Below are 24,461 nucleotides of genomic sequence, written 5' to 3'. Positions count from 1 at the left end.
TATTTGGAGATCAATATGTCTTTAAGCTTTGAACCTTCTGTGTCATGGTTTAAGCACAAATTTTTCCACAACTCATATTTGCAACATGTACAATACAATTCTATTAACTGATCCTTTGCCTTAGGGATGTTAGGTATTTGCCTTGGGGTTTTTGAAAGACATGGCAAGACAGAACTGGCCCCTAACATAGTGTATATTAGTCTGAGAACACTGGGATGAATTAATACGCTAAATGCCTAGGAAGCATAAAATTCACATCCATGTTAAATATGAACATGCTCAATATTATACTGGGGGAATGACCTCAAGGTGGAAGTTTCTGTTCTTACAAACGTTTATTTTCCTCCAAATTTATTGTGCTTTTCTGTAATGCTGTGAAAAGTCTTCATTTCCCTTCTCCCAGGTGGTGTTCAAAAAGCAAGCTCTCAACCACAGACTAATCTTCATCTTTTCAATGTCTTGTCTGTTGATATAGTTTCATATGTAAGTATTTATATTAGTTTTCCTCAGGGATTTATACATCAGTATATATATATATATATATTCCTACACAGATATATACAAGCTTTTTATCCTCATCTTACCACTTGACAATACAACTTTAAGTATGTTTTACACAGCTGTTCCTTGGTCAAGGTCATTTGCAAGAGCAAGTCGGTTTCTGAAGAAATCTTGTTTGGTGGGTGAAGGATCCATTGAGGGATTCTCATTAGTTTTTTCCCTGTATTCTGATCCACTGGACCTAAAATCTCAGCACACAGATAAAGTACAGGTTGATTTGGTTTTAATTGTTTTCAAATATTTTATCTATCCAAATTGTTTTGCAATTGTAAAACAGTTGCCTCCTAGATCTGGAATCATTTTTACTTCCCCTGAATTTCATGACTCAGGACATGTGTAACTAAGATTTGCAGTGAACATAAAGAATTTACCTTTCTAATGCTTTATGGGGACAGTTGTGACAATTGTGTATGTCAGTGTGAGAAATTGTGTAATAACATTGTAAAAGGGGAATAAAGGCTTAGAAAATTCAATAAATCCTATTTTGATTCGATCAAGTAACTACTCCACAAATTAGAAAGGCCCTTAAATTTTAAGGGATGGAATTCATTGTTCTCAACCAAGGTTATCAAGGGCCTTTACTTAATTTGGGCATTACATTACAAACTCTTGCTTTTGCTTGTTTTCATTTTAAAATGAAAAATTTATTGAAGCCAACCACACATATATGCTACATTTGGTAGAATGCAGAAATTAGTACAGTAATCAGATTAGGGAGGTTCTATTATCTCAACCACCACATAGGAGGCCAAGCCCAATCAAGAGGCAACAACTCAGAACAGTCCAATGGAGTCCCCAGTCGAGGGTGTATTCTTCCTCTCTCTTGGTTAAGCCAGTTGGGTAATCCATTCCAGCTCTGCACCTTCTCCAGTTTGTTCATGTCAGAAGTCCCTAGAGGGAGGAGGCTTTCTGGAAATAACCTCTGATAAACTAGGCTGGGGCCCTTTGGCTAGCTTAAACCCTGAGCTAAAATGAGTAAAACTAGCCCAGTGACTTAAGAACGAATATCAAAAGACCTCATGCAAGGTGTATGACAGTGACATTAGACATGAAGTTCTTTGTCCAAAGCTCCTGCACAACTGAGCAAGTTCTCCATATGCCAAGGCAGAGTCAGGCATGCTTCCACTATCCACAAAAGAAAGATAAGTTCTTTCACTATCATCATTGATACGCTTTGAGTGTCCTCATTGTTGCTATTAGATAAGTTAATTACCACTATCATTTACTGAATTAATTGGGCAGAGTTCAGATTCCTTTACATTATTCAAGGAAAGAAGTTGGATCCACACAAAGGCTAAAACCCTGATGTCTGGAAGCCTGATGACTGATTAGATTTTTTTACTTTTTGCCCTGATATTTGGTATCACAGATGAAACCCTAGCTGCCTACCACACTTTCTGCATCTGGTCAGTAAGGAGCACTTTTCCGCTATGTCCCAGTGCATATTCTCTATCCAACCCAAGTACATCTGGGTATTCATTCAATAAGATGACAGCTGGGTGGGGTCAAAGTCCTCTTCCTTTTCAGCACAGAAGACCCCTTGGAACTCTCCCTTGAGACCATCTCCACAGGTCCCACCCTGAAGCTCCAGGCCTTCTCTCAGAACTCCCAGCTACCTTCAGTTCAGATCTTCCCTGGTTAGTACACTGCACCCAAAATGTTAGGAAGATAGATTTTTGACCATGTCATTCTTTCCCCATATCTTCTGTTATCCAGAAGACTAAGAACGCCTAAAGTTTGGGGGGCAGGAAGTAGGAAGCAAGATTTGAATCTGGCTGGTGTTTCTTCTCAATTGTTTTCCCACATGACAGTTTCTCATCAGAAAGTCATTGCTCAAAACTTAAAATCTTTACCTTCCATTTCCCCTCTTAGCTACGTCTGATCTCTCCAAAACCCAACAACATGTCATACTTTGATGGTTCCAACATGCAACTGTTTCGTGTTTACCTGGAAATGGGAAAGCTTTGATGTCACCACCAGCCCCAAGGACCACAGAAATCTTCACCAGTTGCGTTCCCATTTCTGAAACAAATGCCAAAATCGCCCTGTCTAGTTTTCAAAGTCCACAAACTCAGCTTAGTTTTTTCTTTAACTGCTCTTCTCACAAACCACCTTCCCTATGTCTGCAGGTGTGTGAATGGCTCCACAGTTCTTGATATTAACTAACAATTTACTAATGGCTAACTTGTTAATCGTTTTCAAAATCCAGCATTCTACTGTAGCTATGACTAAAAGCTCATTTTTATCCTTTTAAAGATATTTTTAACTGATTTCTTTCTAATGAAATATGGCCACCTCAACTCATGGACTCCTCCAAAGGTGTGGCTCTCGAGTAATGCATGCCTAAATCACTGAGACATAAGCTGCAGAATCTAGGAGAAAGAGCTAGTGTATTTGCTTTTATCCCCTTTCTCGATAAAACAGAAATGGCTTTTGAGTTCCTGGGGCCATTTTGGCTGACTGCAGGGCAGACCTGGGAACACATAAAGGGCCAGGCAGGCAAACGCTTGCTGGGTAAGGGTAGGATGGCTACTAGTACATTCCGACACAGCTTTCCAAATATTTGATGGAAAAGAACGGACCTGTCGCTAACTTTCCTTCCACTCAACTGACAGAGATGAAGAAAAATCACAAGTTGGGTGGGTCGTACAAGTAGCAGTTTGCTACGGTAAGCCTTAAAGTTTGTTTGGAGCCGGGGAAGGGAGGAGGGCTGGAATTAGTGCTGCAGGACCCTCTGACTTAAGAAGGGTTGGTTTTCCGATGGAAAGACTCTGCCTTGAAAGCTTTAGAAACATGCAGATGGAGAAGTAAGAGAGCAGGGGAACACCCATCCTGTCGGCCAAGTCAGTTGGCCCAGGTAATCAACAGGGTGACAAATGAACGTTCATTTAATGTATATCTGTAGAGAGGTTACTATGTTCTAGGTACTAAACCTTGTAGCTAGGTTACTCTTACATTTGGATCGTAAGCTCCTAATGACAGTACCTAGAACACTGAAGATCCTTAACTTAGTGACTGATTTCAAATGACCTACTGAGTGACATCTGTAATCAGGTTTAAGTAAGTGTTATCCCTTCAGCCATCTACTTCAGTTTTCAAGTTACACAAGGAAGTGAAATAGGAAATGAGAGAGAACCCCAAAGTGGGTAAGAATGGAGGAAGAACTTGACATAGGCTCTAAGGAGGTAGAGAATGAAGGTGAGGGTAAAGTTATCAATTGATTCTTTAGTAGTCCTTCTTTCTATTACATGGTCTGTTCCATAGCCAAGGCTGAGTAGATGCAAAGACAGCTGATAGGACACAAAAGAAGTGGACTCACTGACACTCAATCATATGGGCCCCTGGAGAAGTGCTCTCTCTGTAGTGTGTGGTTAAGAAAATAAGAGATTCTGATGCGACTGGTAGAGGGAGGGTGCTGACTGGGAAGGAGACACTCTGAGGCATGTGAGTTACAAAGTGCTAAAGAGGAAGAAATGGGTGAGGAAACAGAATTAATCATTTGGAAGCCATATTCTTTGTCTTCCACTCCCCCCCAGAGTTGAGGATAAAAAGAGAAAGCATCTACATTCCCTGCCCCTAGACTGTTTTACGTAACCCTTTTCCCCCCATGCACACCCCCAACCAAGACTACTTATTAGCCTAAGTGCAAGATTTATATATAAAGATGAAGTAGCATCTGTCTCAGACTTCAGGACACTCTAGATTTAAGTTTTTGAAAGCCTCCAGAGAGATCCTTGCAGAATGGGATAGTCTGCCTACCATCCTGCTCAAAGGCAGGGGGGCAAGGATTCAGTCCAGCATCAGTCTATCACATTAGGTCTGCTCCTGTCTTCTAAGAATCGTCATTGAAAACTTTTTAAATCATTTAACATTTTCCAACTTTAAGATATGCAGTCTTTATTCTGACCAATTCTGGGCAGCTCTCAGGGACACATGACCTGGCATCTACCCAGGACAAATGTGTCCGAGATAGAAACAATCAGAGCGTCATCCTTTTCCCCAAATATCTTGGGCATTTTTCAGGATTTTTTTTGTTTTATGATGTCAGCTTGACTCTCCCTTTTGAATTCTTGTGGGTAGGAGCATTCGGCCCTCCCAGCCTCAGAGGGAAGAGAACCCTTTCTCAGGTTTTCTGTTGCATCTGGCTCCATGCCTAGCTTCATCCCGAAGCAGCATTCTGGGTGGGTGGGGCCACCAGCCAAACAAGCCCCTATGGATACAAAATGTGTGTCAGCGCAGACGGGAGTGAGCCTCCAGAGGGCCGTGGGAGAGGCAGGTGGCGAGCCCCTGATGTGACACACGTGGCTTTTCTGGCACTGGTCCCTTTTGGGCCTCTGAGGCCAGCCTCTGACATGACTCCAGTACCCAGGATGAACCACGTCTTGAAGTCCCAGAGCTTGCTGCCAGCCTGGCCTCCCGACACGTGGGAGGAGAATAGGCTGATTCTCCTCCTTTCTGCTTCCTCCCTGTACCTGTCCGCATGCCTGGCTTCAGGGTGCAAGTTCCTACTAACAGCTGGGACCAACCAAGCCACTCACAATTCCTAGACAAGCATCTCGCACAGCACATGCATATAATAAAGGATGTTCCATTAATGAGAAGAATCAAGGGTTCTCATCTGAGTTAAGAGCCACTGACCTTTCTGTGCTACACTGGGGCCTCCCTGCCCTTCGTCTGTACTTCAGCATAACGGAACAAACTTTCCATGGTTCTTGGATGAAAATATTCAGGAAAAGCTACTAGAGCTGCTGCTTTATCCCATGCCAAGTCCCCAAAGTGCCCACCGCAGCACCCTGGACACGAGGCGATAAGCAAGCATCACATGATGGTGCTCACAGTTCTACACAAGATGTAAAAAGCCAGGAAAACCTGCCAGAGGGAGCAGCCATCTGTGTGGCGCCACCTTTACTTCCATCCGTGTAACACTTCAAATTTGAAATACAAAGGCAGTACCAGGATTGGTGGCAGCAATTGGATTGATGCAGGAGGCACTCATCTATGAAAAAGGATAAGAGGACTAAGGGGATCCATCTGGCCCTCTAAAAAGGATCCCAAAAAGCTGCAAGAGGGCTGAAAGCAGTTAACCAACATGAAAATTTGGAGAGTCCACAGCAAGTGCTCAGCACTGAACCAAGGGCTGTGGGAGGCTATAGAAAGACAGAATCTGGTCTTCTACATGGTGAGTCTTTAAAATTAGAGGTCCCAGGCCACATTAATTTCTTGTTTCAGGTGTTAAAAAGATGTGATCACCCAGACTGATCTACAATAAAGTCAAACTATAGATAAAGCAAATCTCAGGACTAGAAAGCACTCAAGTGGCAATGATCTCCCACCCAGCGTGGCAATCCCTTTCCCAGCATCCCTGACCAGGGTCATCTAGCTTCTCCTTAAGAGAACCCACTCCCTCATGAGGCAGCCAGCTCCAGTTCCAGGCAGCTGCAGTTTTAGAAAGTTCTTCCTTTTACCCACTGCTCCTAGTTCTGCCCCCTGGATACAGAGAGGACAAGCCCACTCCCTCTGCCTCAGGTAACTAGCAGAGTGTTTTCCTGCATCTCTGAAAAACGGGAATTTGTAAAGGAGCCGTGGTGGATCCATTACTCATTGCTCTCTAACAGACAGCACCCAGTCACTATAAATGGCAGTGGGCAAAAAGTGGCTGTTTTCCTGGGAAGTACTGTGGCTTAAAAGTAAAAATAAGTAAAAATAAAAAGATAGGCTCAGGGCTTCCCTGGTGGCACAGTGGTTAAGAATCCGCCTGCCAATGCAAGGGACACAGGTTCGAGCCCTGGTCCGGGAAGATCCCACATGCCGTGGAGCAACTAAGCCCATGTGCCACAACTACTGAGCCTGTGCTCTAGAGCCCGCGAGCCACAACTACTGAGCCCGTGCGCCATAACTACTGAAGCCCACGCACCTAGAGCCCGTGCTCCGCAACAAGAGAAACCACCACAATGAGAAGCCTGAGCACCCCAACCAAGAAGAACCCCCAATCACTGCAACTAGAGAAAGCCTGTGGGCAGCAACAAAGACCCAACACAGCCAAAAATAAATAAATAAATAGATAGATAGATAAGATAAAATAAAATAAAAAGATAGGCTCAAGCAGTGTCCTTAGGAGTTTGGAGCCCTCAGAAGATTTCAGAAGCCTAAATCTCAGGGTCAGGCTGGAGAGCTGTCTGCCTCCAGTTCTCTCCACCCTGTCAAACCTGTCAGTAGGGGGCTCTCCCTCCCAATGCAGGGGGCCCAGGTTCGATCCCTGGTCAGGGAACCAGATCCCACGTGCACACCACAACTAAAGACCCAGAGCAGCCAAAATAAATAAATATTTTTTAAAAAAACTTGACAATAGGTACTGGGTCAGGAAAGATCTAAATCTATGACCATAGAGAGAGGGGAACAATTCTCAGCTCATTACCCCCTGAATAAAGCGGATCTAGCAATAGTCATGCATGCACGGGGCTACTTTAGCAAAACTGTAAGGGGACTCATGGAGTGGGGCTGTCTGACTGCAGTAGTTTCTCCCCCTTTCCTTCTTCTTCCAGTCACAACAGGTGGACCCAACAATCAGAGACCTACTAATCTCAGTACTACCCTATCAGAGAGAAATTAGACAAACCATCAAAAAAAAGTCCTCACTCCAGGCCTGCCCCCAATTCTTCCATCAAGACCATTATCTAAATCAGGAGAAAGTGATTTCCCTGTGCTTCGTCACTTAGCAGCAGCTCTGTAAAGTCAGCAATAGTGTCTTTAACTTTTCCATCCACTAAAATGGGAAGATTTACTGTTTAAAACTCACTTCAAGAACCTCCTCTTCCAAGAGAAACTAAGTAGCAGGCAAAATCTCTCTAAGGGAGAGGGAACAGGCCTGAGGACCAGTGGAGAGAGAGACAGCCGTCTTCCAGGCACGCGATGGCTGGACTGGAGGCCCCCCCACCATCGAATGCTAACGCTCAGCTCTTTCTTCTTACATTTCATGCTGGGGTTTGGCCATGGTCTCCCAGTCTGTGAGACAGTGCTAATAAGTGCGGACCGAAAATGACAGGTGGGTGATTCCACACAGCAAGGACCAAGAATCTTAGAAGGACCACAGGAGGGAGAGGCCTTGTTTTTGCCTCCTATGGAGTATGGAAACTCCATTAAAGTGATTTTTAAACTAGGACCCAAGCCAAATCCATTCAATCATTTCTGCTAGGGAAAACACTGGCAGAAGTCCCCAAAAATATGCACTAGCAACCAGGATGACTATAGGCCCCTACAGGCAGAAGCGCTGTGATGCCTTAGAAAACTTTCCACAGGTGGGGAGATCCTGCTGGCGCACCCATTACACCCAACTCCAATAGTGGATCCCACTCCTCCCAGCCAAAGGGGATTTCCTAGGGGACCTCCTCTGCTCACTCCTCTCAGAACACATGACTTTGGAAACAAGGAAGTAGGGCTAAAAGACAGAAGCAGCAGAGGACAGAGCTGAATTTGCTTTTACTCTACGAGATCACAATGAGAAACATCTTCACCTGGCAGGAATCGTGGCTACTGGGTGCAGGCACTGAGCTTGAAGCAGTTGTGTGAAACCAGGCTACTTGATACTTATTACTGTTAAAACCTCAAGACTTAGCCCACAGGGAAATGAGTTACAATGCTGTCTTGTCTAAGGGCTACTCACTTCTTTTTAAAGAGCTTGCGGAAGGAGCTGCGAAAGCCCCCTTTCTGGTCTTGCCTGGGGTTTTGATCGCTGAAGGATGTTTGTTCACTTTCTCTTTCTTCCTTTGGACAGAATCTCGTGGCGTCTTCTAAATGCATCTCCTGAAAACACAAAAGAGGGGTGTATTTTTACTCTTTTCCAAAGTTAATATTGATCCTGACTATGGGACAATTTTTTTAACTTGTCACTTTCCTCTCCCAACTCCAAAAGGCTAATGGCGGGCACCCTATTCCAACCAAAGCAAACCTAGGCTAATGAAGAAACCAGTAGTTGAAAAGAGGATAATTTTCTGCTGGGTGTAGAAGTATTTTCTACATATCAAGGCAAATAGTCTAGAGTAGGGTTATGATATAACCCTATAAAATATAAAACCTATAAAACCCTATAAAATAGCTACTTAACTTTGAACCAAAAAGAGAAGCCAAGAAGTCAAAGCAAAAACCACCGTGAAACGTTCATGAATTGGATCGGTGAATGCTTGCTGATAGAGAGCAAAGAGTGGGGACAAATTTTTTTCAAGAAACATATGGGTTTGACTTTGAGACCTTAACTCAGGGTTGTAGTAGCAGATCTAGAGAGTCTCTGAGATTCTATGAAGATTCATAACTAAACCATGGAGATCAACACCTTAATGGCTTAGTGTAGTGTTTCTGAAAGTGTGGTCCTGGGGCTACAGGATCAACTGGGGCCTTTATTTAAATGTAGACTCCTGAGCCCCAAGCCAGACTATCTGAGCCAGAATCTCTTAAGTTAGGCCTAATGTTTTTGCACACGTAGATTTTGAAAACCAGCAGTTTAAGGTATGTGCCAGCCCACCTGCACTTAATGTTTATATGAATCACCTGGGAATCTTGCTAAAATGCAGATTCTGATTCAGTTGGTCACGGGTGGAGTCCAAATCCTGCATTTATAACAAGCTCCCAAGTAATACATTTACTACTAGCCCAAGGACCATATTTTAAGAAGTGGGCTTTTAGGGACTTTTTAGGACTAAATCTATTAATAGTTTTAGGAAAATCTTTCTGTGGAATCATGATCTTGATAATATCTTGCATTTGTATAGCATTCCATACTTTACGAAGCATACTGACAAACTTTCTTATTTGGCCTTATCCTCACAGCAACCCTGTGAGGTAGGTATAGATTGTCTTATTTCACAGATGAGAAAACTGGAGGCACAGAGAAGCCAAATGAATTGTCCAAAAGCACACAGCTATCTGGCAGCAGGGTCAGGACTAGAACCGGGATCTCCTGACACCCAGTCAGGTTTTCTTTCCACTAAAGCATAGTGTCTTCTTTCTTGACTCTTAGAGACAGAACACTAAAGACTAGGGTTTGGTTGGCTCTGAGGGCAGGGGTGGAAGATACACAGAGTATATTTGAGGAGTTGGAACCCTAGGAACTTTGCACATCTCAGCAGGAAAGAGCTGATATCTTTAAAGATGGGGCTTTTGAAGGGTTAATCTTTTGCAACTAAAACCCCATCTCGCTCTGATTAATGGTTTTTGTCTAGCAATTGTTGAGCTTCCAATTTTTCACACAACTAGGGGAAAAAAGACATTTTTATGAACATGTGAAATAAAAGCATTCTTTGCAGCTTAGACTATACTAGTTATAAGGTTTTGTTATGTATATCTCTGCCCATCCCAAATCTCTTTGAATTGGCACTATTATTTCCTTTCTACTTCCCCTGTTAATGAACTTTTAAACTTTGACACACACCTGTGATTTGTCTAAGAAATTTTACCTAACAGAATTTTATAAAGTTCAGAGTTGAAAATCAGAGGCAGAAGGAAGTCTGAGAATCCTGGGGAAACTCAGCAACCTTAGCTGGGCACACTAAGGCGTTTCTGCCCTCTCAGGAAGCAGACACAGACTTTGATTTCTGGAGTCCAGGTGGGTGGCAAGCTCCAAGGCTCTTCATGTTCCTCTGGCCTAATGTCCACCACTCCCACCTGGGACAATATTTACAAGGAAAAACTCACCCTGCCGTTTTTGTAAAAGGCCCATGAGCCTTTTTTCATATTTCCCTACCCCTCTCTTCACTTAGCCAACTTTTAAGCAGCTTTTAAAATTGAATTCAGACGTTCAAACTATCTAGGAGACTTCTCTGACCATCATCACCTTAGGAGGGTTTAAATACCCTCCCATGTGCCTCCACCGTTTATTATAAATCTGTGTTTATGCGTCTCCTTCCTGGGCTAAGCCAGTGGCCTTGGAGGGCAGAGACTGGATGCCCTTTATTTCTGAACCCTCAGCACTTGACACAGAGCCTGGTGCGAGGCAGGTGCTCAGTGTTTGCTGAAAAATGAATGAATGAAAGGAGTCAATGATCTTCGATCTCTTCCCACTCACTTGGAAATAGAAACAGGTGGAATGCAGGGCCCTCATACCTGGGAGAAACCCTTTCTCACCTAGGCAAAGGATCCCTAGTGCTGGATGCAAGGGATACGTCGTGCAGGTAAAGGCAATCCTGGACTGTCATTTTCAAGATGTATCAATCAATACAGAGTTGCCCTGTAAACCCTAACCACCACTTCTAAAATGTTTAACAGGTAGGATGGGGGCACAGGTTAAAGCCACACTGTTACTCCATTTAATCAGAAATTGCCTTTGTTCCAATCACGTGCAGAGAAATTATTTGCTCAGGAACTATTAGTCCTTTCATGGATGTGTATTTAAACACCTCTTTAAATCTCCCAAGGCTTGCAGACACCAAGGTTAGATATCAAAATACCAAACATCGATATAGAGGCCAAAGAAGGTGTTTGTGAGTCAATGCTTCCTTGACTATTTTGTGTTGTCCTCGTCCCACTGGAGTCTGCCAAGTAAGGTGACACCCTTTTCCAGGCCAAAGGAAAGCAAGCGGAAATGAACTTTGCAATTTTGCAGGGAGTCCTCAGTGAGACAGGGCAACTTGCCTCCTCCCTAGCTACAAACAAGGGTGCAGCTCGGGGAGTACAGTAGGCTGGCACACAGGGCTCGGTATTTTGAACGTGTAAACAAGGGGTGCGCCTGACAGGCAAAGGAATAAACAGACAGGCCTGGGACTTGTGTGCATTGCCCTGCATGTGCAGTGCAGCTGGGAGGTGCCACAGCTTAAGCAGCAAGGCAGAGAACACCTCTAACTCTTTCACTTGGGGTGGGGGGAGGCGTTTTAAGCAGGTCTACTAGGAGTCCTAGTCTTTCGGTCGTCCTACATATATAGGTAAGGCATGCTCCTGTGTCCTGCACTGCAGAATGGGCGCTAACGCTCTCCTCCGAGGGCCACTGATAGTCAAGCCTTTAACCCGGGCTCTCCCTCAACATCCTCGCCCAGCCCGGCCTCTGCGCCCCCGCCTGGCCAGCCTGCTTCCCCTCCACGCTAGGTGAGCCCAGGCTGCACCCTGGAGATCTAGGCCCGGGGTTGCCATTGCTGTGGGTTTGGGTCGGTTTTACTTTACCCTCCTTACTTCCAAATAGGTCTGCTTTTCGCTTTGGGACCTCTGTTGGGGAAAGAAGGTTCTGGGCGCGCCGCGGGCGGAGGCGGCCGAGCCGTGCGGCTGCGAACCGCGCTCGGCCTTGAGCGGCGCGCGGCCGCCGCTGCTGCTGCGCGTGCTGTAGAGGCGCGGGGCCACGCCCTCGGGGGGCGGCGCGCGCGGGAACTCCTTGAGCGAGCGGCTCAGGGGCTTGGTCTTGCCGTGCGCATGCGCCGCCGCCTCCAGCTTGTAGGCGCCGCTGCTACCCGCCGGAGACGTGGCGCTCTTGGGCAGGGGCTGCAGCGGGTGCTCGGGCCTTTCGGCCTCCACGGCGAAGCTGACGGGCCGCAGGAAGCAGATGTCCAGGCTGGACTCGGAAGAGGCGGGCGAGCAGTTCTCGAAGAGGGCCGGCGCCTGGAAGGGCTCCTCGTCGTAGGGCGCGGGCAGCGCGAAGATCTCGCCGCCGTACTCGAACTCGTCGTAGGCCGCGGGCACGTAGCCGCGGGCGTCGGGCAGGAGCTCGGCCGGGGCGCGCAGGGAGCGCTCCACGTTGCCCAGCTGCTCAGCCGGAGAGGGCTCGAAGTCCATCTCCGGGATGGCCTGCAGGGGCCCAGCGAGCGCCTTCACGTCCTGCTCGGCGGCACAGAACTGCCCCGGCGCCAGGAGGCTCTCAGGCCTCTCGTGCTTTCTGCCCTCTATCTCCCAGTCACTGGGCTTTCCGGGCTGCATGCTCTCCATCAAGCTTTGCTGTTGTTGGCTTTTCTTCACTGGGGGCATCAGATGTCTTTAAAAGGGAAAGAGAATACAAAACAAGTGTGCTTACGGTTTGTTAGTGCACGCCTCTCACCGAGCAGCGCAAGACCGGGACCAACAAACACTGCCTGCTGGATACCACTTAGGTGCAAACTGCCGACTCCCTCCTCTCCGTCCCTCCCAGCCGCCTACGTGTGTTACCTACCAAGCGCCACAGGCTTCTCAGATTAAGGAGTCCCCACGAGCTCTGGTCCCCCAAGTGGGAGAGTGAAAATGACCATCCGTGAAGGGGATGCCGGAAGTACCCGTCTGAGCCCAGAGGCACTGCTCAGAGATGGCTGGTAGGCCAAGGATGCTCATCATTCCCCATGTGGAATCTCCGACCCTTCCTACCACTTGTCAAGGCCCCAAGGCACCTCTTTTCTCTCTTCTCTCCCTTTCTTGCCCTAGCAGAGTCATGTAAAATCATGGAAACAACTTTTGTTCAACTCGTGGATCTTAATGCTTAAGAATTCCCAGATGAAGTAAGTGGAGTACAGTCTTGATAACCGTTGAATCTGAATGTTGGTGTGTGGGGTTTACTGTACATTTTACTTTTCTGTATGTTTGAAATTTTCATAATAAAACTAAAAATTCCTCGTGGCTACAAAGCATGCTATATAAGTCGTCTCAAACTTCCACCCAAAAAAATATTACTGAAATGAAAAGGCTGTCACTCTGAATATGCCCAATTTCATGGAGGGTTTTTTGTTTAATCATAGATAAAGAATAACATTGGATACTTGGATAGAAGACCCATCAGATTGGATGTGGTTTGCCAGCTCTGCTGGAATTAATTGCCAGACAGATGTGAGTGGACTACGACACACTGACCCAAACTGGTTGTGCTAGTTCATTTATTCATACTTAGTTCTACCACAAAAATGCATAAAGAATGCATATGTAAACGCTAGCACTGAGTATCTTTCTCAGGTGGTCTTAAGATGAAAATGCGGTCTCACATTTACAGAGATGAAACAAATAGTGAAATGAAATATTGACTTGAATTCTCTTTTAACTTGGAAGATTCTTGTTGGGTTTTTTTCTGTCTATGTTTCTAACACAGAGTGCAGTGGCAGCCATCTTCTTCAGTCTGGATATAATCTCTAGGGATTTCTTTTTTTGGCTCTATTTGTCTCACTTCAAAGTAGAGAGTCACTGTTTTAAGAGCTGAAGTGATCCACAAACTAAAATTCCACTTCCTGTCTCCCACTCCCCACCCAGGAAAGGTATTTTTTGCTGTAAGGAGTTCTCTCCTTATAGGACTTGCAGGATTTTCTCTATAGTAAGAAAATCATCCTGGGCTCTATTTATAGAAAAGTGAATGTCTCATAGGTTTTCAGAATGATTATAAAATTTCTGCCTTCTGCCTCCACATTTGCACTTCCATCTCTCACTGACAAGTGTTCTCAATTTTAAGAGATAAGGGCAGAAAGCAAACAGGATTTATTTTGTGTTATTGATCAGTTGCTCCTTCCAGTGACTGTAATTAGCATTCTAAAAACTGTAGGGATTAAACATTGAAGTAATCTCAACTGCCTACCTCTCACTTCATTGTAGTTTTAGAAAAGTAGCTTCTTGCATGATTTCTAAATTTTCCTTAAGATAATAAAACCCAAAGCAGAAATTATAGCCTAAGGAATTAGTTTCATGAGAATTGTCTATATTTGGTAAATTGGGGGTTTGGAATTTTGAGTTTTGGTTTCCCTTATTCTTCCAGAAGTCCTAGTTTCAAAGGTGGCCAAGTTGACATCCTTCAGAGGTAAAATGAGTTCCAGATATGTAAATAGCCTAATCCTTACCCTAAAGATCATCAAGAAGTTGGCTGAATGAGAATCCAGCTTAGTGTGCAAGAGGGTTGTGTGCAGCGACTTTAAAAGACTGTCAAATCCATCCACTGCCCAGAACAGCTTTCAGAGAAGCTGTCATAAGTGAAGAACAGAGATCATGAAGTCCCTTTCTGAAGAAGCTTCAAGGAGAATTGGGAAGGGCTAAACAGGGTTTAGCCCTAAAGGGTTTCCACCTTTCTGAGGGGTTGTAAAATGCCTTCCTGTCATCTTACAGCACTCTCTTCCACTCTGTCATTGTCCAAACCCAGAGAGACTCATGCTGTAGGTGGAGGGTGGTTATGTGTGATAGAATTGTTGGGAGTAACCTCCAGCCTCTAGGCCTGCTCTTTAACATAAGTGCCGTCCTCTGGGATCCAAACTTTGGGTCAGCTGCTTGCCTGCCACATATGGGCCTGATGGGGCAAGAGGGACGAAGGAGTCCTGTAGGTCATACTCCTAATACAGGCTGGCCTCTGCTACCCCACACGGACCACCTGGGAGGGGAGGGCATTGTCAGTAACCTTTCCACAGCAACAGGTGCTTACGTGACAGCAGGGCCCGAACTGGGAGCAGGAGAGTAGGGTTGCAGCATCTCTTCGGAGTGGATCCCACTGTCACGGACAGCCTCGGGGCCTGCAGTGGGAGAAGCATCTTGCCCGGCATTTGCACACTGGGAAGCCAGCCCTTTGTACAGCTTCGCCATGGATGACCTAATGGAATGGAGGTAATTATTCTCAGGGTCTACAATGGGAAATCAGCTCTCTGAACACACATTATACCAAGAAAGGCAGACTATTTCTCAGATGAAGCTCAGCTGTGAAGTTCTCGGTCTCTCCAGGGCTCTCTACAAACCAGGTTGCTTACATAATAGAGTGCAAGCTGGATGCTGGGTAGGAGTAGGGATGCTGATTAATTGGCTGAATTGAGTTTGGGGGTAAGGGGAGTATAAGGAGAAGTCATCCATTAGAGGAGCCCTGGCTTGGGACATAGCATGTTTCACTGGTGTAAAGCATGCACAGAAATGATTCTGTTTTCCTCACTGGATTGGGGTGAGGTTGAAAGAATTCCAGGTTATTAGGAAGCTTTGTTACGAGTTGCTTCTGTTCCCTCATAAGCCCAGATTTTCCTTAATCAGTCCTTCCTGTTTCCTCTTAGTGTGAAGTCCTTTCAACCACCACCCCCTCCCTTATTTGTTTTATTGTTATCCATAGCACTTAAACCATCTAACTTATTTATTAACTGGCTACCCAGGTCTAGAAAGTAAGCTCCATGTGGCAAAGATTTTTGTCTGTTTTGTTCTTTGCAGTATATTCAGTTTGCTGAACAGTGCCTGATATACAGTAAGTGCTCAGTAAATATTTCTTGAATTAATGAAAGAAATCACATTCTGGCCTTTAAACTGCAACTTTAAACCTGGCAAGTTTAGTGAAACAACTATTTTTGAGGTGGTTAGCAACATGAGATAATAGAAGGTCTGCATAAGCGTTAGAGTAAAAGTGCTTATTTTTCTAAATTAATTTCCACCGGGTAGTAAGTACCTCCCTCCTGTAACCAACCAGGTCACCTCTCTTCCCTCCCCTGCTCTCTCTTCTCTTCCGCCTCCATCACTGCATTTCAGCCGCTTTACATTCAATGTGGTTACTTGTGACAAACACTCACATTGACCGTCTGTATCCCTGTTCTCAGAAACCTTTGATCAGCCCTCTAGACTGTATCATCAGAACCTTACTTCTTGAGTTTTTTCCGTTTCTGAATAAGCAAATCCTCATTGCACTGAAACAGCAGGGTGTAGTGTGAGATAAATACTCGCAGGCGTTGAACACACACAAGAAGTAGGTAATAGTCAGGGTGTTCCTGCTCTGTGAACTTCAGGACGTTCTGGATGGAGGAAAAAAGGAAGCAGCATTGCATAGTTAGAATGAAAAGTTGTTTCGTCTCTTCTGTACCTTGCCTTGATCTGTTGTGAGAGTTTGGTAGGCATTTAATCAAAATGATGCAAATAGCCAATTGAATTACAAACTGAAAAGTCAAACTTGCTGTTCTCTTTGTCCATCACACCAAGGGAAAATAATAGTCACTATTGCTCCTGTTCGAGTTGAATTTGAACATAATTCCATCTGAAAAATTAGAAGGATCTACTAATTAGATCTCTGAAGTAATGGAGCCATTCTAACAATTACTCTCTATAGGCACTGCCTTACAACCCAAAGGAGTCAGACCAATGGTGAGAAGGTCAGGCATCAAGGCTGGAAGTGAGGGGATGTTTATGATCAAGCCTGGCCTAGTGGCCCCTCCTGTTACATTGCCTGCTGTGCTATAGTGGAATGTGCATGCTGGTTGGATTTGGGAAAGCTGACAGTTATTGAGTGCTTCCTATTGCCAAGCACTAAGTCCTTTACATTATTTTCTCATTTAATTTTTACCACAACCCAGTTAGATATATGCCATTGTTACTCCAATTAACAAACAAGGAAATCAAGGCACAGTGAAGTTAAGTAATCTTCACTGGGTCACACATCTAATGAGTAGCAGAGTCAGGATTTGAACTCAAGTCAGACAGCAGAATCTGGGCTCTTATTTACTTACTTACAACCTGCTTGCAAGACCTGGGTTTCAGGCCTATATTTTTTTCACTGACCAGGTGTCTTAACTTGGGCAAGTTACTTCTTTGGGTCTCCATTTCCTTATCTAAAAAAATGTTAATAATGATACCTATTTCATGGGATTGTTGAAAAGATTAAATTAGATAATTACTGTGAGAATGATTTTAAGATCTAAAGCCACATACAATTGAAAGTCTTTTTATTGTTAATACTGGGCTACTTCTACCTGAGACAAACCCCAAGCATTTCTGAGATGCTTTCACTGAATTACTTAAGAAGATCAGTCAGCAATTAAACCAGAACAGGTGTGTGGTGGGAAGAAGAGGGGCTGGTAGGGGTGCTGATGAGTCTCTCTTTCTCAACTCTACTGCCTCCAAGATGCTACAAACCCTGCGGGGAAATGGTGTGAAGAAGTCAGCTCATCAGCTTCTCCATGCTTCTCCTGTGACACAAGACATAAGCACAATGTATTGTAGACCCTTGGACGCAAGCCAAAAGAAAGTAGTAGTCAGGGGTGAATTTAGATGGCTGTAGAACCAAGGTGGAAGGGACTGAATAGGTATCCAGGGTCTGGCAGGAGCTGCCATAGAAAGATCCTGGATCAGCATAGGTGTGAATTGCTGGTCAATGAAGATAGAACTTCATTTTTGGCATCACGAGCCAAAAATTTTTAGAGAATGAGATTTTAGCTCATACCGCAAGGTGGAGATGGGGTAATCATAACAATCTAAATCATTTAAACGCTTCTTAGAAATATTAATGATTCCTTGACCCTTCACAGTGTCTTTCATTGGAAGCCAAAAACAACTGTTTAGCATGAAAATCAGTTTAGTGGCTTGACCAGCCATACCTACCTGCAGATGTATCAGATATTCAGGGATGCGCTGAACTATGTGAAAAAACAGTGTATAGATGTCAGACTTAATCTCTTCGTCACCCTGAATGAAAGAAAGTTGGATCAGTCTTCAGTGTCCCTCCAGCTCTGGCTGTCAAACCCCATTGTCAGTTCCCCCAGAGTAGGAAGGGTTTACTCTCTTCTCTGAAGAGAATTTTCTTCATCTAGAGTGTCATGCAGCATTGATCTTTTGGGGGACATGCTCAAGGAGACAACTCTTCTCTAGCAGGGAGCATGTCCTATACTTCTTTAGAATCCACCCAAGTTTCCCAACGACTCCCTCCTCCTCCCCACCCTCCAACACCATCTTAGCACAGTGGGCATTCAGTAAATTATGTATGAGTTGACTAAATTCATTAAGGTTCTTCAGCCAGTAATCTTTACAGTGGTTTACGAATAGGCACTAAGGGTGGACGGGAGCCTCATGAGAATGGGGAAGGGAGTATGATTAGAAACTGGTCGGCTGGCCTGGCAGCAGGAAACATGCTGGACCTTTTCCATGTCCCTTCCCCTCCTTTCCCTTTCTCAAATATTTGCTGAGCGCTAACACGTGGCTGGTATTGTACTGGGTTGGGAGCAGTAGGGGGTCGAAGTAGAAAGTTAATAGAGCCTCTCACCTCTTGTGAAACTTGATTAACTCTTAGCTTTAGAGCTCCTGATACGGTTCTTTTCTATTGACCTAAAATAACTAGAATTGTCTTATATTTATATATGCTTCTTGAGCACCTAATATATCATTGCAGAAGCAATACTTAAAGCAACATGACTAAAGCCATTTTATAATCTTATAAACTGACAGATACAGGATAACATGAACTTTAATATTCAGTTCATATGGTCTGAGCCTGTAAAACCCCAAACCCCTCAAGGCTGCAAGCTGCAGTCTGAAGATCTCTGCTTAGAATAGCTGTTTACTTTGTCTGTATTTCCCATGGAATGGAACAGAAGGTCAGTAAGGAACAGCAAAGACCAAAGCAATGGCACTGATCCTTGAGTGGGCGCCTTTGACCCCAGGGAGGAGTGTCAGTGGCTCTGTTCAAGCCATTCCCCAGCCTGGAGAACAAGCTCAGAGGGCATGTGCTGTAGTTTCTGGGCAGATGAGCAACATCATATAGTCACACACGTAACCAAAGGACAGTGCACACATACCTCCTTCAGAACAACCACGTGAACCAAAGAGATGCATTCTGGCAGGTCCCTCAGGTAAGCAACATAATAATCCAAAAAATTATTCTTGAAAACAAGCAGAAAAAGGCATGGTAAGAACCTGGAGACCGGAATGATAACAACTAATATGTTTACAGAGTCATGCATATTAAATGGAGTACTTTGCAGAGATGATTTTAATCATTCATTTAATGTGTTTAGTAAATTTTTTTTTATTCACCTTAAAAAATCTTTTTGGTTTTAAGGAAAATATTCCTGTGGATTTGGAAAACAAAACTCAGTATCCCTGCTTTAACGAGAGAAAGTGAAATGATAAACCAAAGCAGAGGGAAGGGGCCATGTAAGTTGAAAAATAATTTTAAAAGCTGTTCAATGATAAAAATGCATATTTTGTTTTTTAATTACTTTCATTAATGATGAAATGCTTCAATCATCTACATCTAAATGAGGAACTTTGTCCAACTCACCTCATAGTTTCTAGACCAGGGATTCTCGACTTTTTCCACTAATTGCATATTCACCTATGGAATATCCCCTCAGGAAAACAGTTCTCACCTTTCAAAGTTATACTCCTCCCATAGATATAACAATTTTCAGCTCAAGAAAGCATACTGAATACAAATGAGTAAAAGTGATATTAGAGGGATAGTATTACATCCACTCTATACAAATAAATAATTTGTAAATTTTGTATTATTAATCACAGCTGAGAATCCTCACTATGCAGAGGTTAACTGCAGGCAAAATCTGGCTTGCAGACCAGTTTTAATTAGCCCACACAATGTTTTTAAAATAAGAAAATTTCATACAAAATTCTGGATTTCCAGCTTCTCTTAAAATATCAGAAGTTCTGGTAACTCTAGTCCTTTTTCCCTGCGTAACAATTGGATAAAGCTGAGTAGCTATTCTTTGTTGAAAGCATATGTGCTCCACTTAAGCTCACTTCCCCGCAGTCCACATTGTTTTACATTCAGCTCACTTCAACTCACTAATGTCACTGTCTGGCCCTATAGGCATTTGAGTTTGCAACTTGTGGCCTAAATCATACTTTCTTTGAAGAACATTATAGAGATTTCAAACCTTAGCATCCTTTCTCCAGGGAAGTGAAAACAAAAAACATTCCAGACAAATAACTGCCCATCACATTTTTAAAAATCTCTAGGAAATGAAATTGTGCTTGAAAGTATATACATATATACAAACTCTCATATATTTATGTTATATGTATGTATGGATATATATGTGCATGTATATATATTATACACAAATACACACACATACATACACATACACGTGCATATTCAATGGGGGCAGTTACAGTACAGTGGAAAGTGATGATCTGGAAGTTAAAAGACTTGGGTTCTAGCCACAGACCTACAGATATCTAGATAGCTGGGTGATTTCAGCCAAGGCTTTTAATTTCTCTGAACTTTATTTCATTATCTGTAGAATGAGGAGGTTAGACTAGATCTCAGGAGTTCCTCTAACTCTGAAATTCACTGATTCTAGATTCTCTATTAAGAGAAACAGACAAGGGAGACACAGACACATATAATTCAAGTTTATAAAGGATTAAGAAAAAAACTTACCTCATCATTTGTTAACTTAAGGAATAAATCTCCAAGGACCCCTTGGCGTGGCCACTTCAAGACCCTTTCCTGCAGAGCATGAAGCAAATCCAGGTGCTGCTGGACAAGGTACCGTAAAGAGCCAGGGAAGAGGCTTGGAACAGAATAGACACACAAACCAGGTGTAGAGAAGAAAAGGCTCTACAAGAATATATGGAGCAGGTCCCATTTTCCCAGCCATTCAAAATATGTTGAGTCACAGGTCTGCCTTTAGTATTCAAAAAAACAGTCTGTCATCGTCAACCTCACAGCAGATATCCTCAGACTATAGAAAGACCCCTTTACTGATGGCTCCTATACGAATGTTATTGAACTAGTAAAGGGCACATCACTCTAATGGCCTTTTTAAAGCTTACCTGGTACACTTTTATTTACGTGACAGTGGAAATTTTAAGGGAAATCTTTTTCAAAGTTTTAAAGTTATTCCCATTTGATGTGCAAATTGTCTATTCTAATTAATGTTGCAGATGAGGACACTAAGGTGGCCCTGGGTCATTCTCAGCTACTGGGTAGGAGACTGTACTTAGATAAGGAGGAATTTTGTTTAAAGCTGGCAACTGAAAGCTCGGGATGAGGGCATAAAAGTGTTCCTTTTCCCCTTTCCTTCAGTTTCTAAGAAGAATCTGGGCAAGGATGGAGTCTTGCTGGGGGAGGCTACAAACTAGGCCTGGCCTGCTACTCCCAGGAGTTTTGCTGAGCCCCCTTCCTGCTCTCACATCCCCCCAGCCATCTCAGTGTGCCTCATTTTTTTCAGAGGAAATGAAGGAAAGAAGAGAGAAGTCAGAGGAGGATGGGGTGGAGAGGAAAGACAGAATCATAGGAGGAAGAAGAAGGGGGATTGGATGGAGAAGGGAGGTGAGCAGAGGCCTGTAGGAGCGAGGAAGGAAGAAGCAGGAAGAGTGAAGTCTTATTGGGCGACAGCAAGGATTTCAGCTCCAGCTTGGTAACTTAGGGAAATTGAAAATAGGTTCCCCTGTGCTTTTAAGACCACAAGGTTTTTGGGGGGGGTTGTTGGTTGGTTGGTTTTTTTGTTTGTTTTTTCTTTTAGGTAAGAAGTAGATTTATTAATATCCTTTGTAAAGAGGTTGCAGGAGAATGGGGTGCAAGAGGGGCTTCCCTGGGGCGCAGTGGTTGAGAATCTGCCTGCTAATGCAGGGGACACGGGTTCGAGCCCTGGTCTGGGAGGGTCCCACATGCCGCGGAGCAGCTGGGCCCGTGAGCCACAACTACTGAGCCTGCGCATCTGGAGCCTGTGCTCCGCAACAAGAGGCCGCGATAGTGAGAGGCCCGCGCACCGCGATGAAGAGTGGCCCCTGCTTGCCACAACTAGAGAAAGCCCTCGCACAGAAACGAAGACCCAACACAGCAAAAATAAATTAATTAATTAATAAACTCCTACCAGCAACATCTTCTTTAAAAAAAAAAAAAAAGAGAATGGTCATGTCCCAGGTCTCGGTCGGGTCCCTGGGACAGGCTGCCAAGTAAGGGTCCTTGGCTTCGCGCAGCAAAGAATTCAAGGGCTAGCCATAGTAGAGTGAAAGCAGAGATACACATCCATAGGCAGAATGCAGTCTGTCTCAAGGGGAGGGCGGCCAAGACCACAAGTTTAACAAAGATGAAAGTGATGGTCTGCTTGTTGCTGAGAACCAAACTTATTTGGATATTTCCCCAGGGTCTACTGAGAGTAAATTAGTGGACAGTTGGGGTGCTTTGCCAACCGCAAACAAGCAGACCTTTGTTGAGAACAGAAGGAAGGACGCCAGTTTGAAAGGAGGTGTTTTCAGCCCATCTCCAGGCAAAAAAGACTCCCCCGTGGTCGTAGCTCAGAGAAGACACACAAATGCCAGAATGGGATACCCAGCCTCCTGTGAAAAGATACAAGGATTCCTTCCACCCCGATCTGACCACCCCCTGTGCCTCCACACATGCAGAGCCAGCTGATCCATAAGCGTGGGACGAGAGACCTGTGCTAGGCTGGTGCAGTGGGCTCAGAAGATCTAAGTAATCCCTGTCTAGACCAAAGGGAATTTGGAGGAGTGGCTGGGAGACAGTCTTGACTGGGAGAAGACCTTAAAGCTGATGGAGGAAAGCACAACTGATCAAACTGAAAGAGTGAAACACTGCACCAGCAAAAGATCTAGATGTGAAAGATTTCTCCCCACCCAGAGGCTGACGGTGACTTTGGGTAATATTCCTGGTGTGACACAGAGACATGTTAGGGCACTGTGGTGAGATATGACTTTCTGATGGGTTGTCACTGTAGGTTATATAATATGTCTTGGGTTATCTCTTTTCTTTTTCTCTCCTTCCTTCCTTTCCTGTACTGTCCTTTCTTTTTCTTTCCTTTCTAGAAAGCTGCCTTCTGCTACACTGTGACCAGTGTACTTGCAGAGTTGGCAGCTGGTAACTTGGCTAGAGTCCAGATGTCTCCTGGACTGTCCACTGGGCTAACAGTAAGGTTTCAGGATGAAGGTCAGAAAAGGCTAAGTCTCCCATGAAGCATCATGGAAGCATGTAAGTTACATGAAGAGCAATGGTTTACAGTGGGTTCTGTACCAAATATTGAAAACAGGCTTTAAAAATTTTTTTTAATTTAATAAGGTTAATATTTGAAATCAGGGAAGAGTGTGGACGAGGTAAGCCAGGAAGTGGAGAGCAGAGGGAGAAAGAAGCAAGAAGCATAGACACACTTAATCTATTTCACTATTTTGCCTGGAGCCAGACCTGACTCCCAGAAGCAAGTTTTTCATTAAGACAAAAGTATTACATGCTCAACTTATTTTCTATTCCTTACCAGGAGTGAGATTATGGCAACATGAGTAGTCTATTCTTTCTAAAGCCTTCAAAGTAATTTCAACTCCCGCAATACAGTACCCAAGCAACGAGAAAAATAAACTAAAAGCAATCAATGAAAATCCAGTTACAGTTTCAAATTAATAACTTAGCTCTTAAGTCAAAACAGCTCCTGAGCTTCAGCTGCAGGGTGAGGCATCGATAATTAAAATATGTGCCACCTGGTGGTGATCTGAAGCACACAGCTCTCTGAGTTCTTGGTAGAGGTGGCCCTGGAGTTTAGCTTTTAAGGCTAACTGGCAATCCTGTGGAGCTGACTTTGTCCCTCCTGATAAGGGTTCAGACAGGACTGTTTGAGCCTGAGGTTGTGGCTCTGTGTGCGTGAATCATACCGGAAAAAGCCAAGAACTCCAACTTCTGTGATCCTCCTACAGATGGACAACAGCCTGCACGTTCCCCTCAGGCTTCAGCTGGCAGCCTTTGCCCCTGCAGCGTCAGGCCCTTTTAGCCAGGGGCAGGGCTGGCTTGAAACAGCCTGAGGAGACTCCTGAGTGCTTCATGTTTTTCTGCGGAAAACCTGAAGTTTTATTTTATAGGCTTGAGAAGACATGGCAACCTCAGGTTTGAGTGTCAGGTATGTAGTTGCAGTGGGTGTTGTTTTCACCCCCAGGTGACTTTTCAGTGAGGGTAGAAGATGCAGAAGGCTTGCAGTTTGTGATGGGAAAAATAGTAAATGTTAATAAATAATTTTTATCTTTGCATAGGAGGAAAAATGCCAGTAGGGAAGAGGAATAATCTCATTCTGTTTTGTATTTCATTCAGCTGGTCTACTTAAATAAAGTACACCTGGAGGCTTCAGAAAGCTTTAAAAAAAAAAAGAAACATAGTGAGTAAAGGAGGAGGATGAAGATCTAACCCCAGGTAGGAGAAGGGCAACACTGCAAACCCCAGAACCAGAGATTAGCACTAAGGGTACTAAGTTGAAGCTTTTCTCTTCCTGGGCTATGAAAACAAAAAAGAGGGTTGCTTAGCAGAT

The 24,461-nt window shown here is 44.2% G+C and overlaps 1 protein-coding gene across 2 annotated transcripts in view; it reads right to left on the bottom strand.

Moving 5' to 3' along the window:
• Positions 1 to 591: 591 nt before the first annotated feature.
• Positions 592 to 24,461, bottom strand: part of ARHGEF33 (Rho guanine nucleotide exchange factor 33) — a gene marked incomplete at its 5' end in the record, with an annotated part of 44,320 nt that continues 20,450 nt past the window's right edge. The window contains 8 exons of one of the 2 annotated variants that reach the window (XM_082642701.1): positions 592 to 742; positions 8,222 to 8,361; positions 11,704 to 12,502; positions 14,885 to 15,049; positions 16,069 to 16,217; positions 17,797 to 17,880; positions 18,987 to 19,070; positions 20,594 to 20,726. In XM_082642701.1, the coding sequence (XP_082498827.1) occupies positions 613 to 742; positions 8,222 to 8,361; positions 11,704 to 12,502; positions 14,885 to 15,049; positions 16,069 to 16,217; positions 17,797 to 17,880; positions 18,987 to 19,070; positions 20,594 to 20,726 (1,684 nt within the window). In that variant the 3' untranslated portion in view covers positions 592 to 612. Of the gene's footprint in view, positions 743 to 2,249; positions 2,584 to 8,221; positions 8,362 to 11,703; positions 12,503 to 14,884; positions 15,050 to 16,068; positions 16,218 to 17,796; positions 17,881 to 18,986; positions 19,071 to 20,593; positions 20,727 to 24,461 lie in introns of those variants that run through there. The other variant, XM_082642702.1, reaches the window with a different exon arrangement.

The sequence above is a fragment of the Mesoplodon mirus genome, assembly GCF_964341445.2.
Source record: "Mesoplodon mirus genome assembly, chromosome: 14".
Classification (NCBI taxonomy): Eukaryota; Metazoa; Chordata; class Mammalia; order Artiodactyla; family Ziphiidae; genus Mesoplodon; species Mesoplodon mirus.
The sequence above is the reverse complement of the archived record's forward strand: the minus strand, read 5'-3'. Positions and strand labels throughout refer to the sequence as shown.